Source organism: Mytilus californianus, unplaced genomic scaffold (genome assembly GCF_021869535.1).
Source record: "Mytilus californianus isolate M0D057914Y unplaced genomic scaffold, xbMytCali1.0.p SCAF_4, whole genome shotgun sequence".
Taxonomy (NCBI): Eukaryota; Metazoa; Mollusca; class Bivalvia; order Mytilida; family Mytilidae; genus Mytilus; species Mytilus californianus.
Genome location: NW_026262690.1, coordinates 5,612,912 through 5,627,104, shown reverse-complemented (window position 1 = coordinate 5,627,104; position 14,193 = coordinate 5,612,912). Strand labels below are relative to the sequence as shown.

General features: G+C 31.5%; 1 protein-coding gene across 2 annotated transcripts; it reads left to right on the top strand.

The window, feature by feature from the left end:
- The first annotated feature begins 2,602 nt into the window (after positions 1 to 2,602).
- On the top strand, positions 2,603 to 11,780 carry LOC127737350 (protein CWC15 homolog). Of its 2 annotated transcripts, none has more exons than XM_052247969.1 (6): positions 2,603 to 2,681; positions 5,080 to 5,220; positions 6,406 to 6,509; positions 8,644 to 8,741; positions 10,008 to 10,219; positions 10,870 to 11,780. In XM_052247969.1, exons 2-6 carry the CDS (start codon positions 5,090 to 5,092, stop codon positions 10,988 to 10,990), a joined length of 666 nt encoding a protein of 221 aa, XP_052103929.1. In that variant the 5' UTR covers positions 2,603 to 2,681; positions 5,080 to 5,089; the 3' UTR covers positions 10,991 to 11,780. The 2 variants fall into 2 exon arrangements, with proteins under 2 accessions (XP_052103929.1, XP_052103930.1); XM_052247970.1 differs by having other exon boundaries at positions 2,617 to 2,640.
- The last annotated feature ends 2,413 nt before the right edge of the window (positions 11,781 to 14,193 follow it).

Below are 14,193 nucleotides of genomic sequence, written 5' to 3'. Positions count from 1 at the left end.
TTTTGCCGGCGCCGGCAAAATAGCCACTGCTTTGTTGAAAAACTTTTGTTCAAACTAACGTTCTTTCAAACAGACATCCTCAAGATCTTTGATTCAGTTTGATTTACAACATATCTGTTACGCTTAGATAATTTGTTTTTCTACAGACGATCAGCATTCCTATGGAAACTATTTGTAGTAACCTTTTGCTCTGAAGGATATACGATACTGTGAGCAGTTTTTTTTTTACTGGCAATCTCCTTGTATCAGTAGCAGAGTGGCAGTTGATTTTGATCAGAGGGTGTATATTTCCGGTTCCCAAGTTTTCACATGTGAAGACATTTAACCCTTTAAATAGTGGCTGTAGCTGCACTATTGACCTATTCCAATGACTTTATATTGGCTTCTTTATAATTGAGGTCTGTACGGTCTTCTTAACTGGGTTTTTCAAATACCAGCTTGTAGGTCGTGCTTTCGTAGCATATGCTTAATATCAATGAACTAGGTTGAACTTCCGTCGTTTTTAGTAGTGGCGTATTGCAAGTGATTTTTTTACACTGTCTTCAGGCTAGTTGTATATTTTGTTAAATAGGCATAATGCTCGGGTGTGCCATAGGTACTTGGGAATAGAGACTCTATATAACATACCAGTGACCGCTGTGGATAGTAAACTTGGAATTGATAGTAAATAGCAAATACAAAAGAGGGACGAAAGATACCAGAGGGACAGTCAAACTCATAGATCGAAAACAAACTGACAACGCCATGGCCAAAAATAAAAAGACAAACAGACAAATAATAGTACAGATGACACAACATAAAAAACTAGACTAAGCAACACGAACAACACCAAAAACTGGGGGTGACAAGTTATTTCTAGTATATTCATGTTCATTTAATATAAAAAAAAAACGCGAAAATAATTCAAATTGATAGAAAAAAAAAAAAATAACGGATTTTGGAAAAAAGGGGGAGGGCTAAAAAAAAATGTCCTGTCCCCAAGTACCTATGGGATGTGCAGGTAGTATTCCTGTTAGGATGTTAGCTGTCTGCTACACAGGTTGGTAGAGGAAATATCTAATTTAGGAGTTTTTTCTGGAAGTTTTCAAAAAGTGTTATGGAGCTTGCTGTTGGTAGTATTAGCTCTAATCAATGCAGTAGTACTGGAGAGATGTAAATTTTGTGCAAGTGCACCATTGTCTTTACATCAAGACCGTTATGACCATGGAGTTCTCCCCCAAGCAGGCTATAAGCACTTCGTCTTGCTTTTTTCATATTATCTTCTACATTTGTTGTCATCTTGCCTTTGAGTGTTGTTGTTCTGATGATTCCTAGATGTGTGGCTTTCTCAACTGATGGCATATTGTTTGGCCCCATTTTAAAGGTCTGGTTGTTGTGTTCTTGTTTACGCTGTTTCGTAGCCTTCCATATATGCATAATCGTAAGCCAAATTAATGAATATTTGTACTTTATCTTGGTCTTGACTGATTGGTGCGATGTCATCTGTACATGCTGTACTATTAACGCCAATATCTTCCCGTCTATATAGCCAGCTCCAGCTATTGATATCCTCTCACTGAGTAATTCGAAGTTGGGGACTATTTTGATTCACGGCATCCAGTATCGAATTGAACTTTCAATAAAGGATACTACAGATTCAGATCAGTTCATTTTGCTTCATATCTCAAATTACATCCTTCTAGAGATTCCTTTGGATATTTTCAGTTCTACTTTCCATTTCTGTATAGCAAAATTTCAGCAGCGACAGCATATGGAGTGTTTATCTCATAGTTGAAATGATATTCCAGGAGGTTCGTTTCCTTTCATAGTTTCCTTAGGAAGCAGTTGCTGACTTAAAGAACCTATTGAACTAAATGTGCGACTTATCACCGAATTTTTACTTGCCATTGGTTTAGTTTAGTTTAAATATATTTTATTTGCAAAAAAACTCACAAAAAGGATTAGACACAAGTTAGTCCAACTTGGATTGTCTTCTCCTAATTCCTTCTCCTTCTCCTTGCCATTGGTAACACGACATGTGTCACTGGTGGAGCAGGAACTACTTGCCCTTCCGAGCACATCCTCTTAGATCTTCTTACATTCATATTGCTGCCTAGACATCAAGGATTTGTATAGTCTAATATATGCAAATCCTTGTTGACATGTACTCAATATTTCCTCTTTAACATTTGTTTCTCAATTTTTTTTGTGGCAACCTCTTGCCCTCATACATAAAAAAAATTGATAAGAAAATCTCGTCTTAATAAATGGAATTCTATCTGTAAGGAAAAATCTGAAACATCATAATTTTTTACCATTTTATTAATTATTTTAAACGGAATAACATTTAGAATTTTTATATCATATAATGAAGTGCAACCTTGATTTAAATAAATAAATAAATAAATAAATAAATAAATAAATAAATAAATAAATAAATAAATAAATAAATAAATTAATAAATAAATAAAAAAATAAAAAAAATAAAAATAAATAAATAAATAAATAAATAAATAAATAAATAAATAAATAAATAAATAAATAATATTTCTTTACGAATATAATGAGGCTTGTCCGGATAACCATACACATTTTTGATTTTCTGTCACTTCCGGAAAAATCTCAGTAATCTCCCTTCACTTGGACCATTATGTTTTTGATGTGAGCTCACCGAAATTATCTCTTATTCAAAGTTGTTCACGGTTTGTTTAAAGTTTATCATAACAAATGGACAAAAATGACTATGTTTACACCTCATAAACTACTCTAGTACAGACTCACAAGTGCAGTTAGAACTGTTTTATGGTCTGGCATCCACTGCTGGCACTATTTTTTTTATATAGGAAAAAAGATGTTTCGGTGATGGAGCCAGTGCGGGCTTGGTCGATTCGGCCTTGAACGTTTCGATCATGTACCACTTTGGCCATGTAATAAAAGTTGTTTCAGACATACTTTTATTTTTATATTAAAAAGAGATTTTGTTGTATATACTTTCATTTAGTTACCTTTTATAACTCTGAAATGTTGACAAATTTAATACCTACCTATGTTACAATGAGCATAGAACATGGCATTGTAGAATTATTTCGATTCTAATAGGAAAATTTAGAACTTTGTACCTAGAAGCGGACCTATAATACATGTTCGAAAGGAAGCCATTTTCATTTGATGAGGTTAAAACCTTGTAGAAAATCAATCGTTTCATGATCAAAAATGAACAGATCCATGTGAACTTTCTTTAAGAATGATTTTATTAATTTTCCTAGTGAGCAACACCAACATCCATATTGATCTCTGGCGCTCTTGAAAATAACAACTGACGTCAATCACGTGCAGCCCATGGAATTAGAACATGGCTTTGTTTCCAAAGCAAAAAAGGAACGTCATATTAGAATACTCTTTTTGTAATGCTGTTTTATTTAATAAAAAAACAATAGTGTGTACATATATTTACTATAAAAGTCTTCTTTATTTGAAAGTGAATTCAGGTTGTATGCAGATAACAAATACAATTATTTTTCATAATTGCTGTGATAATAAGAACACAATGTTTAACTTTGAAGTTGTAATATGTCACGTTTCAAAAAGAATAATGGTCTTAAAGAGTGCTACAGTCCCAAGCTGAGCACAAGCTTATGCATACATTGTACATTTACTGTTAAAATAAAAAAACCTAAAATCATAGACTGATTCCTTTGATATTCCGCCTTGTACCTATTTCCATGTATCCACTGTGAGGCGTTTGGAACTTGTTGAACTGCATGGCCATGTGAAGATCAACACAGTTACATTTGTAACTTGACTATGAACAAGATATTTGGTCTCTGGTAGAGAGTTGTCTCATTGGCAATCATATCACATCTTCTTTTTTTTAATATAATCTAATACCACATCTTCTTATATCTATAGACAAAAAACATTGATTAAATATATAATCATTGAATTTCAATTTCCCGAAATTAGGTCCACAGATTTCCATAAATTCTTTTTTTCTTTGTTTCTTTTTTTATCTCTGTTTTCTTTTATAAAAGGAAACTAAAAGGCGACAGTCTTGTTTTCAAATGATCAACTTAAATTACAAGTTGATTTGTTTATTATGAGACACACACCTTTGTCAATCACTTAGGCACTAATTTTATACTAGTAAGTTAATCCAATTATCGAATTAAATATATAGACGTATCTGTAGTGGAACCGATTATCTATTGTATTAATTATTATTAAATCCACTACAACATTATTATAATATTTTGAAGCAAAACAAATGCAATCATTATTTTTTTCAAATCAATTTTTATCGATCGTTTGGCATATATATAATAGATATGGGGGTAAATATTTTAATGTGCTCTAATTGTTCAAACTACAGTTCCTGAAGAAAAAAAATATGTAGATTTTATTCTTTACCTGGCTCTCCTGACTGTGACATTTTCCATACATTACATCATACTTATTTTTATAAAGAAATATTTACTTACTCTTAATATTTTATTCAAAACATTGATCTTGATTTTTACCGGCATTTTAGAACATTTATCTTATATTTTTATTCAACACTCTTTGTTTACGTCTTTCAGGGCTTAAATAGCTGATTGTTGAAGAAATTTAATCATTAAGGGTTAAATATAAAACTGCATGCAACATGTATTATTATTTGTATGCCATTGTCCAGAAAATACAGACATATTTTGTGATATAGAATAAACTGAAATCAAACAAGACGAAAACATAATGGAATTGTGAATTAATATACATAATTTTATTATTAAAATTGTTTTCTTGTCCCAAAATTAGTTTTCTTGTCGCTACATTAATCTTCTTGACCCTTCTTGTTGGTAATTAGTGAGACCCCTGAAATACATATACATATAAAAGATAACTCATTTAGCGACAATCAAAAACCAAAAGACCAATAAATCCCTTTTAATGTAAGACTGGTATAATATAACACAAAAAAACAATAGAGTGTCATAGAATGCTGGTAGTAAAATTCACTGAAATCAAGCTATAAGTAATTAACTGAATGAAATGAAATGATTCTAGTCTCCAAGATGTGGTCTTCAAAATCTGGAATTAATTCAACTTTTTAAATATTATCAGATAATTTGCAATGACTACAGCAGCAAGGCCTACCTTTGAACCAGCTAGGGGTGGCAGAGGTAAAAATGAAGGTGACCTTAGTGCACTGTCAAAGCAATACTCCAGCAGGGATTTACCATCACACACTAAACTAAAATACAGGTATGTAAATTTGTAAAAATCAATTAAGGTTTGTATATTTGTAATACTCTTAGAGATAGACGAAGAAGCAAAATTTACGAAAGACCTTACATGTACCAGTTTTATGTAATCAATTCGTCCTAGTTTTCGACCAATACATGTATCTAAGAAATTTCCCCGAACGATTGCAAAGTTGAAGTTGTGCACCTGCTATTATAGAATTGAGGATTTCCCATTTTCCCAGACTTGAGAACTTAAGTCAGTTTTCATCAAAATCTAAAAAATGTGTTACCAATTTTGTGTAATTAACTCCTCCTACAGATTTTGATCCAGATCTTTGAAACTTCAAAGAATGACTGCACATATACTGAAGTTGTGCACCTGATATTATGGAATCCTTATAATAATATTTCTCATTTTTCCAGACATGGAAACTTAGTTATTTTTCAGCAATATTTCAAAAGTTGGTAACAATTTTTGCTTTTAATCCAGATCATTGGAACTGCTGATATTTTGCAAACCTATTGTGCACCTTCTATTATGGAGTGTTTGAAGATTTTCACCAATTTTGCATTTTGTATTTCCATGTATTTGAATCTTCATCATATACCATTCTCAATTGTTTAAGAAACAATCTGTGTGACCCAAACATTTGAGGCTTTAATCCATTTTTCACTGATAAATTAGTTACAAATATACAAGCCTCCTGGAAATGGCCAAATGATAACCAAGAAAACTAAATAATGTTACAGTTGGTTCTTGGACTCTCAGATATGTTACATTTTTTTAATGACAATAAAGAATTATTCATTGAAAAAAGATGTTCTTGACATATTACATGTTATACTATTCCTTAACTTCATTTTATCCTAAGTGTCTCGTAGCTTGCTTGCCATGAGTGCCGGAGGTCCTTGGTTTGATTCACGGCCAAGTCAAACCAAGGACTTAAAAATTGGTATTTGCTCACCTTCATTAAGCACACAGCATTAAGGAGCAAGAGCAAAGACTGTTAGCTTGGAGTCAGAATAATGTCTCCATGTAGGGTGACATGTCTTCCTGAGGACTGTTATCTTGCAAGCACATTGAATATCCTGCTTAACATGTCAGTTTAGTACAAAGCAGTCATTTCACATTAACATGTTCTCGTCCTGATAATTGCCATTGGCTGTTATACATCAATCATCATCAATTTATCCTTGTTTTCAGACAAGAAGGGCAGGGAACCAGTGAAGAATTGAGAAGCCGTGACTTCAGACGTGACATTGACGATAGAGAAAAGAATGTCAGAGAAAAAAGGGACAGAAATAGAGGTTTATTTCTATTAATATTATTGAAGTTTTAAATTTTGTCCCAGACAAATATCAGCTTTTATGGGGTGCATATATAAATGACCTAAATTATTGATTGGTTTCTGATCAACCAGTACAAATCACTTTTGTTCAAAATATTTACCAATGCAAATCCATTCTGTTTATAACATTTACCAATACAAATCACTTTTTTTCAAATTGTACAAAATATCTATCAATACAAAATAATTCTGTACAAAACATCAACCTATAAAAATCAATTCTGTACAAACATTTACTGATAAAAATTATTTCTTTAGAAAACATCTATCAATACAAATCCTTTATGTATAAAATATCTATCAATATACATCACTTCTGTTCAAAACATCTACCAATACAAATCACTTTTGTACAAAACATCTACCAATATAAATCACTTCTGTCATGTCTGTATAAAACATCTACCAATACAAATTATTTCCTTACAAAACATCTACCAATACAAATCCCTTCTGTACAAAACATCTACCAATACAAATCCCTTCTGTACAAAACATCTACCAATATAAATCACTTCTGTACAAAACATCTACCAATACAAATCCCTTCTGTACAAAACATCTACCAATATAAATCACTTCTGTACAAAACATCTACCAATACAAATCCCTTCTGTACAAAACATCTACTAATATAAATCACTTCTGTACAAAACATCTACCAATACAAATCCCTTCTGTACAAAACATCTACCAATATAAATCACTTCTGTACAAAACATCTACCAATACACATCATTTCCTTACAAAACATCTACCAATACAAATCATTTCCTTACAAAACATCTGCTGATACATATCGCTTCTTTACAAAACATTACATCTACCAATACAAATCTCTTCTGTACAAAACATCTACTTATACTAATCACTTCTGTTCAAAACATCTACCAATACAAATAAATCACTTCTGTATAAAAACATCATTTCCTTACAAAACATCTACTGATACAAATCGCTTCTTTACAAAACATCTATTAATACAAATCACTTCTGTTCAAAACATCTACTGATACAAATCACTTTCATACAAAACATCTAGCAATACAAATCATTTCTGTATGAAATATCTGCCAATACAAATCATTTTCTACTAAATAATAGTCATGAACTTGCACGTACGTCCCAAAATGTGTTTCCATTCTCTAACTTAAGTTTGCCTCAACCAAATGTTATGAAACTTATACACAATGCTTATTACCACAAAACACAGATCAAGTTTGAATTTTGGTGGCGTCACTTTTACTGTTCTAGAGTTATGCCCCTTTACAAATGGAAAAATTGCTGAAATTTTGTTTCTGTTCTCTAACTTTAGTTTGCCTCAACCAAATGTTATGAAACTTATACACAATGCTTATCACCACAAAACACAGATCAAGTTTGAATTTTGGTGGCATCACTTTTACCGATCTAGAGTTATACCCCTTTACAAATGGAAAAATTGCTGAAATTTTTGTTTCTGTTCTCTAACTTTAGTTTGCCTCAACCAAATGTAATGAAACTTATACACAATACTTATTACCACAAAACACAGATCAAGTTTGAATTTTGGTGGCATAACTTTTACCGATCTAGAGTTATACCCCTTTACAAATGGAAAAATTGCTGAAATTTTTGTTTCCGTTCTCTAACTTTAGTTTGCCTCAACCAAATGTTATGAAACTTATAAACAATTCTTATTACCACAAAACTCAGATCAAGTACAAATTTGGGTAGCGTCTTTTTTACTGTTCTAGAGTTATGTCCCTTTATAACGTTAAATGCAATGGACACATTCCCCATTTATTTCCTGGTCTACATCCATCTACTTTGCCATGGAACTTTTAGAAAAATTCACCTGAGTGACAGAACTGAATAGATTGTTTTGTCTAAAATTTCTTATAATCAAAACGAAAAATTTACAAAAGCATCTGTAGTTCTCTTTAGACAGTGGAAACAAGTGAAAGAGAAGGTGTCTTCTTTGTTCAAGCCACCCACAGGACCTTGAAAAAAATGAAATTTATTAAGAGGAATTTGTTTTTAAAAGAAACTTTTTACAAATATTGATTCCTTTTTTGGCTCCATCATAATTTTCACTTTACATTTTGTTGTAGAATCTGGCAGCAGCAGCAGCAGTAGTAGTAGCAAGAGACAAAGATTAGAACAGATACCAGCATCTAACCTTGATGCAGATGATCCTATAGATGATGATGTATGTAAAGAGGTTTTAGAAGTTCAAACTAATTGGATAGAAATACATATTATAATGTAGCAATGAATTTTTTAAAACGGAACTTTTATTTTTTCACAATTGTAGGATATATACATATACAAATATGCTCTCAAGGGGGAAGGAGAATGTTAACTTCTGTCAAATTAGACTGAAAATATGCATTCCTGTTTCTCTCATCCATTCAGGTATTTTGTCATGATAGTTTGAAGTCACATGTCTGGGTTGTGCATGACTTTGTGAAATTTTGCCTTTAGTAAAGTATTCATGTGAAACAGAACAGATAATGCCATTGACTATTGTTTAGGAATGTGTATTTGAATACTATGAAATCAGTGGACATAATTTATCTTGTTCAGCAGATCATTGTGATGTAAATACTTGTTTACACCCTGATTCAAACACTTCTTAACTCTAATAGTATGAGTGACAATCAGACAATTGTGTTACTGGCTCTGATGCTAGATTGTTCTCTTCTTGTAAATATGATAATGAATCATCTAGATTCAGTAGACTTTACAGTAAGGCAATGGGATTTTGTTGCAAATTTTGAGACTTATAAATATAAACTTAGTCTTTTTACTTTTACATTTAAACCAACTGTTCATGACCCTAATTGGTAGTCAAGGTTGTCAAACAGTCCCATAGTAGTTATCTGTTATTATAGTTAAAAACTAGTGAAATAAAAATCTTCATTGATTATTGATGTGTAGTGAAATAAAAATCTTCATTTATTATTGATGTGTAGTGAAATAAAAATCTTCATTGATTATTGATGTGTAGTGAAATAAAAATCTTCATTGATTATTGATGTGTAGTGAAATAAAAATCTTCACTGATTATTGATGTGTAGTGAGATAAAAATCTTCACTGATTATTGATGTGATTTATTATTATATATGTATTTTATAAGAAGAAAACACACAGAACATGTGTTTATGTATTTTCCTACCTTTTCCCCAATTACAAGATACTTCCATACATAAAAAAATAATATGAAAAAAAACTAGATGACTATCAAAATGACATTTTTTTGTTAAATGCCTCGAGGTGAAATGTGATAAACAAAATTATCAAAATAAGGAAGCCCAGTTTTTAGCCCACCTGGTCGAAAGTCAACTTGTGATAGGAGTTTTTGTTTAAGTGTAATAGATACAAATGTAGATAGAAACTTTAAAAAGCAAAAAGAAAATATCACAATGGTATTTTGATTTATAAAAGTGTTAAAAATCCAATATTTTAATATAGGATGATGATGATTCGTCAGATGATGAAGATGATGCTGCTGAATTAATGGCTGAATTACAAAAGATTAAAAAAGAAAGAGCAAATGAAAAGGTTCGACTGGACGTGGAGAGAAAAGCTGAGGAAGAAAGAATCAGAACTGAAAATATCTTGAAAGGAAATCCTCTCCTAAATAAGGATAAAGATAAAGGGGGAAACTTTAATGTTAAAAGGAGGTAAGATTCACATACTGAAAATATATATATAGCTACAACGAGTGTACTTCATATAAAAATTGTTCTGTATGCTGACAGCAACATCTGTATACAATGGACTAAAAAACTCAGGGTAAAATTATATAGATATTTACTTTTTATTCAGAATTCACATTTTTTTTCAGGAACTAAAAAATTCGGGTTTTTAAATTAGGAAGCTTCTTGTAAGCATGCTATACTGTGTTGTACATCCATTGCCTGTTTCTGTTTATTGAATACTTATAGCAAGGATATTATTTGTGAACTATAGCTCACAGTTAAACTTCTTTTTAACTAGGTTTTACGAAGGAAAAATCAAGTCTTGTTGGCCTTTTCTCTGTACATTTATAGATTGAAGTATTTCATTGATATGCCCTTAGAATAGTTAAGAAGAGTTGATAATGAAAAAAAGGCACAGAACTTGGCAGGTCAAACAAGCCTGAAAACACTGTACATTATAATACATCAATTTTATTTATACTAGCTATCCTGTTAAGTTCAACAATTGTTACCTTCAAAATACAGAAAAACAAGTCTGCTGTCAATTTAACAGCTCATCTATTGTTACTACATTTAAGCTTTAGATTTATATGAAACTACAAACATTTATAACATATGTATTCTTTTTGTAGGTGGGATGATGATGTCGTGTTCAAGAACTGTGCAAAAGGAGAGGAGAAGAAGTCAGCATTCATAAACGATACACTTAGATCTGAATTTCATAAAAAGTTTATGGAGAAATATATAAAGTAGTCCAAGTTTTTAATTTTATGTTTTACTTTGCAAATGTATACTTGAATATGTGGGAGCCCTTACAGAGAATATTTTAACAAGGCCATCTTTTAAAATATGTTTCCCAAACTGATCCTCCATTTTCACAGTTGGTTGGTAGGAGGGTTTTTTTTTTTAAACAGTTACATATTGAAAGATACATTAATCTAGATACCACCTGCAAATGATATTTTTCCTTATTTACTATTGGAAAATGTTTATTGTCTTCAAAAATTGTCAAAGTTGATTTCTGCATTTGTTTCACATGTCATCACCAGTCATTTAAACTTGTCAAAGTCAATATTTTCAAGTTTGTGAAGCAAGGGAACAACTAAATGTAAAGTCTGAAACGGTGTCAGGAAATTCTGACAATTTTTCAGTGTTTTATAAAAAAGATGACAACAAAATGCTCTTGAAAATGTTTCTGTAACATTGGTTTTTAACAGTAGGTAGGAAGTGGGAAATAAAATTTTTAATATTTTACCAACTTAAATTGGGTAGTTAAAATAGTAAATTAATTTGATTCTTTCTCTCTTTTTTTTTTTCTCAAGCATATCTCGTTAGGAAATCTTCAGCTGTATACCTTTTATTGTTCATAAACATGATAAAGGAAACATTGTCTTATTTGCCTGTTTTAAATTTAAATCACCATATCATTAATGTATCAATAAGTTTCATGTACAAAACTTCATGATGGACATGTATTTCTGTTTGTGATCACTGATGTAAATATACATGTATGTAAATAAAGTTGTTTTTTGTGCATTGTAAATTGTTTTTTGTTTAATTGTTAACAATAAGTAAGACCTAAGATTTTGATAGAATACACTCATTTGCTTTGGATATGATATATTAAAATATTGAAATGTTTTTATTACTATCAGTACGTTATCACCATTTGAGTTGAACTCCTTTGAAAGTTGAAAGAGTTCAAACTTTTTTTTGGTGAGTTAAGCCCTTTTAAACTGATTTTTATACGACAGCAAAAAATTGCGGTCATTTATTGGTATGACGTTGGCGTCGTCATCCAAAGACACACGTGTTTTTGCACAATAACTTTAGTTTAAGTGAATGGATCTCTATGAAATTTTACCATAAGGTTCAATACCACAAAAGGAAGGTTGGGATTGATTTTGGGGGTTATGGTATCAACAGTTAAGGAATTAGGGGCCAAAAACAAGCATTTTTCTAGTTTCCAGACAATAACTTGTGGAACGGTGTATGGATCTCTCTGAAATTATACCACAAGTTTACATACCACAAAGGGATGATTAGGATTTGCTTTGGGGGGTTATGGCTTAAACCGTTTAGGAATTAGGGGAAAAACAAGGGTGTCCTGGTTAATGGACAAATACTTTAGTATAAAACATAATTTAAAGCAGTGTAAGGGAGGTAATTCAATTACATCATTTGAATTACCTCCCTTACACTGCTTTTAAATTATGTATAAAGTAATGGTTAATGAACAATTAAGACAATTTAAAAGCAGTGTAAGGGAGGTAATCCAAATACAACGTTTTAATTATGTTTAAAGAAATGCATATTTGTAAAGGAAGACCAGTAAAAATATCTGCAAATGTTGCATTTTTTTTTTCTACAAAAAAATTCATATGAAAGATTTGACACCATATTTTAAATTTTATTATAAAATAGAGTAAGTTAGCACTATGGTAAATTTAAATGGGTAATTATGGTTGCAAACTCCATTGGAAATTTGAATTGAAATTATGACCATATCTTGAGGGAAAGATTTTTTTGGGGGGAAAAGGGGGGGGGGGGGGGGGTAAAAAGTAATTGTGGGGGGGTCAATTTTTTCTCATTTCAGATTTCAGAAATTAAAAAGAAAAATTCTTCAAATATTATTTTTTTTGCAAAAAAAAAGTGTGTGGGGGGGGGGGGGAGTGAATACGCAAGAGCATAGTGTATTGCACAAAAGCAAAAAATAAAGGGGGGGGTAAATTTTTTATTATTGTGGGGGGAGGGGGTCAAATCGCAACAGCAAAGTGTATTGCACAAAAGCAAAAAATTGAATATAAATTCAAATCATATAACCAATTCTAAGTTCTTTGACTACATTTATTCTGTGTCAGAAACCTTTTATGTGTCAAATATTTAATTACAATCCAAATTCAGACCTGTATCAAGCGCGAATATTGTGTCCATTTTTGCCCCAACTGTTCAGGATTGGACCTCTGCGGTCGTATCCAGCTGCGCTCGGCAAAGCAATTTATTGTGGTTATGTGAGTTAATCAGTTACTATAAACATTAGTTCAACTGGTGTATGGAATGATTGGAAGGTGTACATGTCTGTCTTGCATGTTTCATATTACCTTGACCTTTATTTATGGTTCATTGGTCAATGTTAAGATTTTTTTATTTGATCTGTTCCTCCGGTACTTTAAGCGATAAGACCACTATAGTTGGTGTAAGGAATGATTGTTAGGTGTCTGGCATTGTTTATCTGACCTTGACTTCATTTTTATGGATAATTGATGATGTGAAGTTTATGTGATGCTTGTAGTAAAACCATCATATTCAGACTTTCAATATCAATTCAATCATAAATAAAAGAAGCGAGAAATTTCAGCATGTGCACTCTTGTTTACAATAACTGAGAGAAAAAACTATTCATGAAAATGAGCTTATGACATTGTGAAATCTGTCAGATGTAATATTGATTGTAAACTTATAATTTTACAATGACCTGTGAAACTGACATAATCAGGATAATTTTACAATGACCTGTGAAACTGACATAATCAGAATAATTTTACAATGACCTGTGAAACTGACATAATCGGGATAATTTTACAATGACCTGTGAAACTGACATAATCGGGATAATTTTACAATGACCTGTGAAACTGACATAATCGGGATAATTTCACAATGACCTGTGAAACTGACATAATCGGGATAATTTGACAATGACCTGTGAAACTGACATAATCAGGATAATTTTTTACAATGACCTGTGAAACTGACATAATCAGGATAATTTTACAATGACCTGTGAAACTGACATAATCGGGATAATTTCACAATGACCTGTGAAACTGACATAATCGGGATAATTTTACAATGACCTGTGAAACAGACATAATCAGGATAATTTCACAATGACCTATGAAACAGACATATTTAGGATAATTTCACAATGACCTGTGAAACTGACATAATCAGGA

Coding starts and splice junctions, on each gene's coding strand:
- LOC127737350 (XM_052247969.1), top strand. CDS start 5,090: ATGACTACAGCAGCAAGGCCTACCTTTGAACCAGCTAGGGGTGGCAGA. Junction 8,742..10,007: donor ATGATCCTATAGATGATGAT/GTATGTAAAGAG, acceptor ATTTTAATATAG/GATGATGATGATTCGTCAGA. Junction 10,220..10,869: donor AACTTTAATGTTAAAAGGAG/GTAAGATTCACA, acceptor TTCTTTTTGTAG/GTGGGATGATGATGTCGTGT.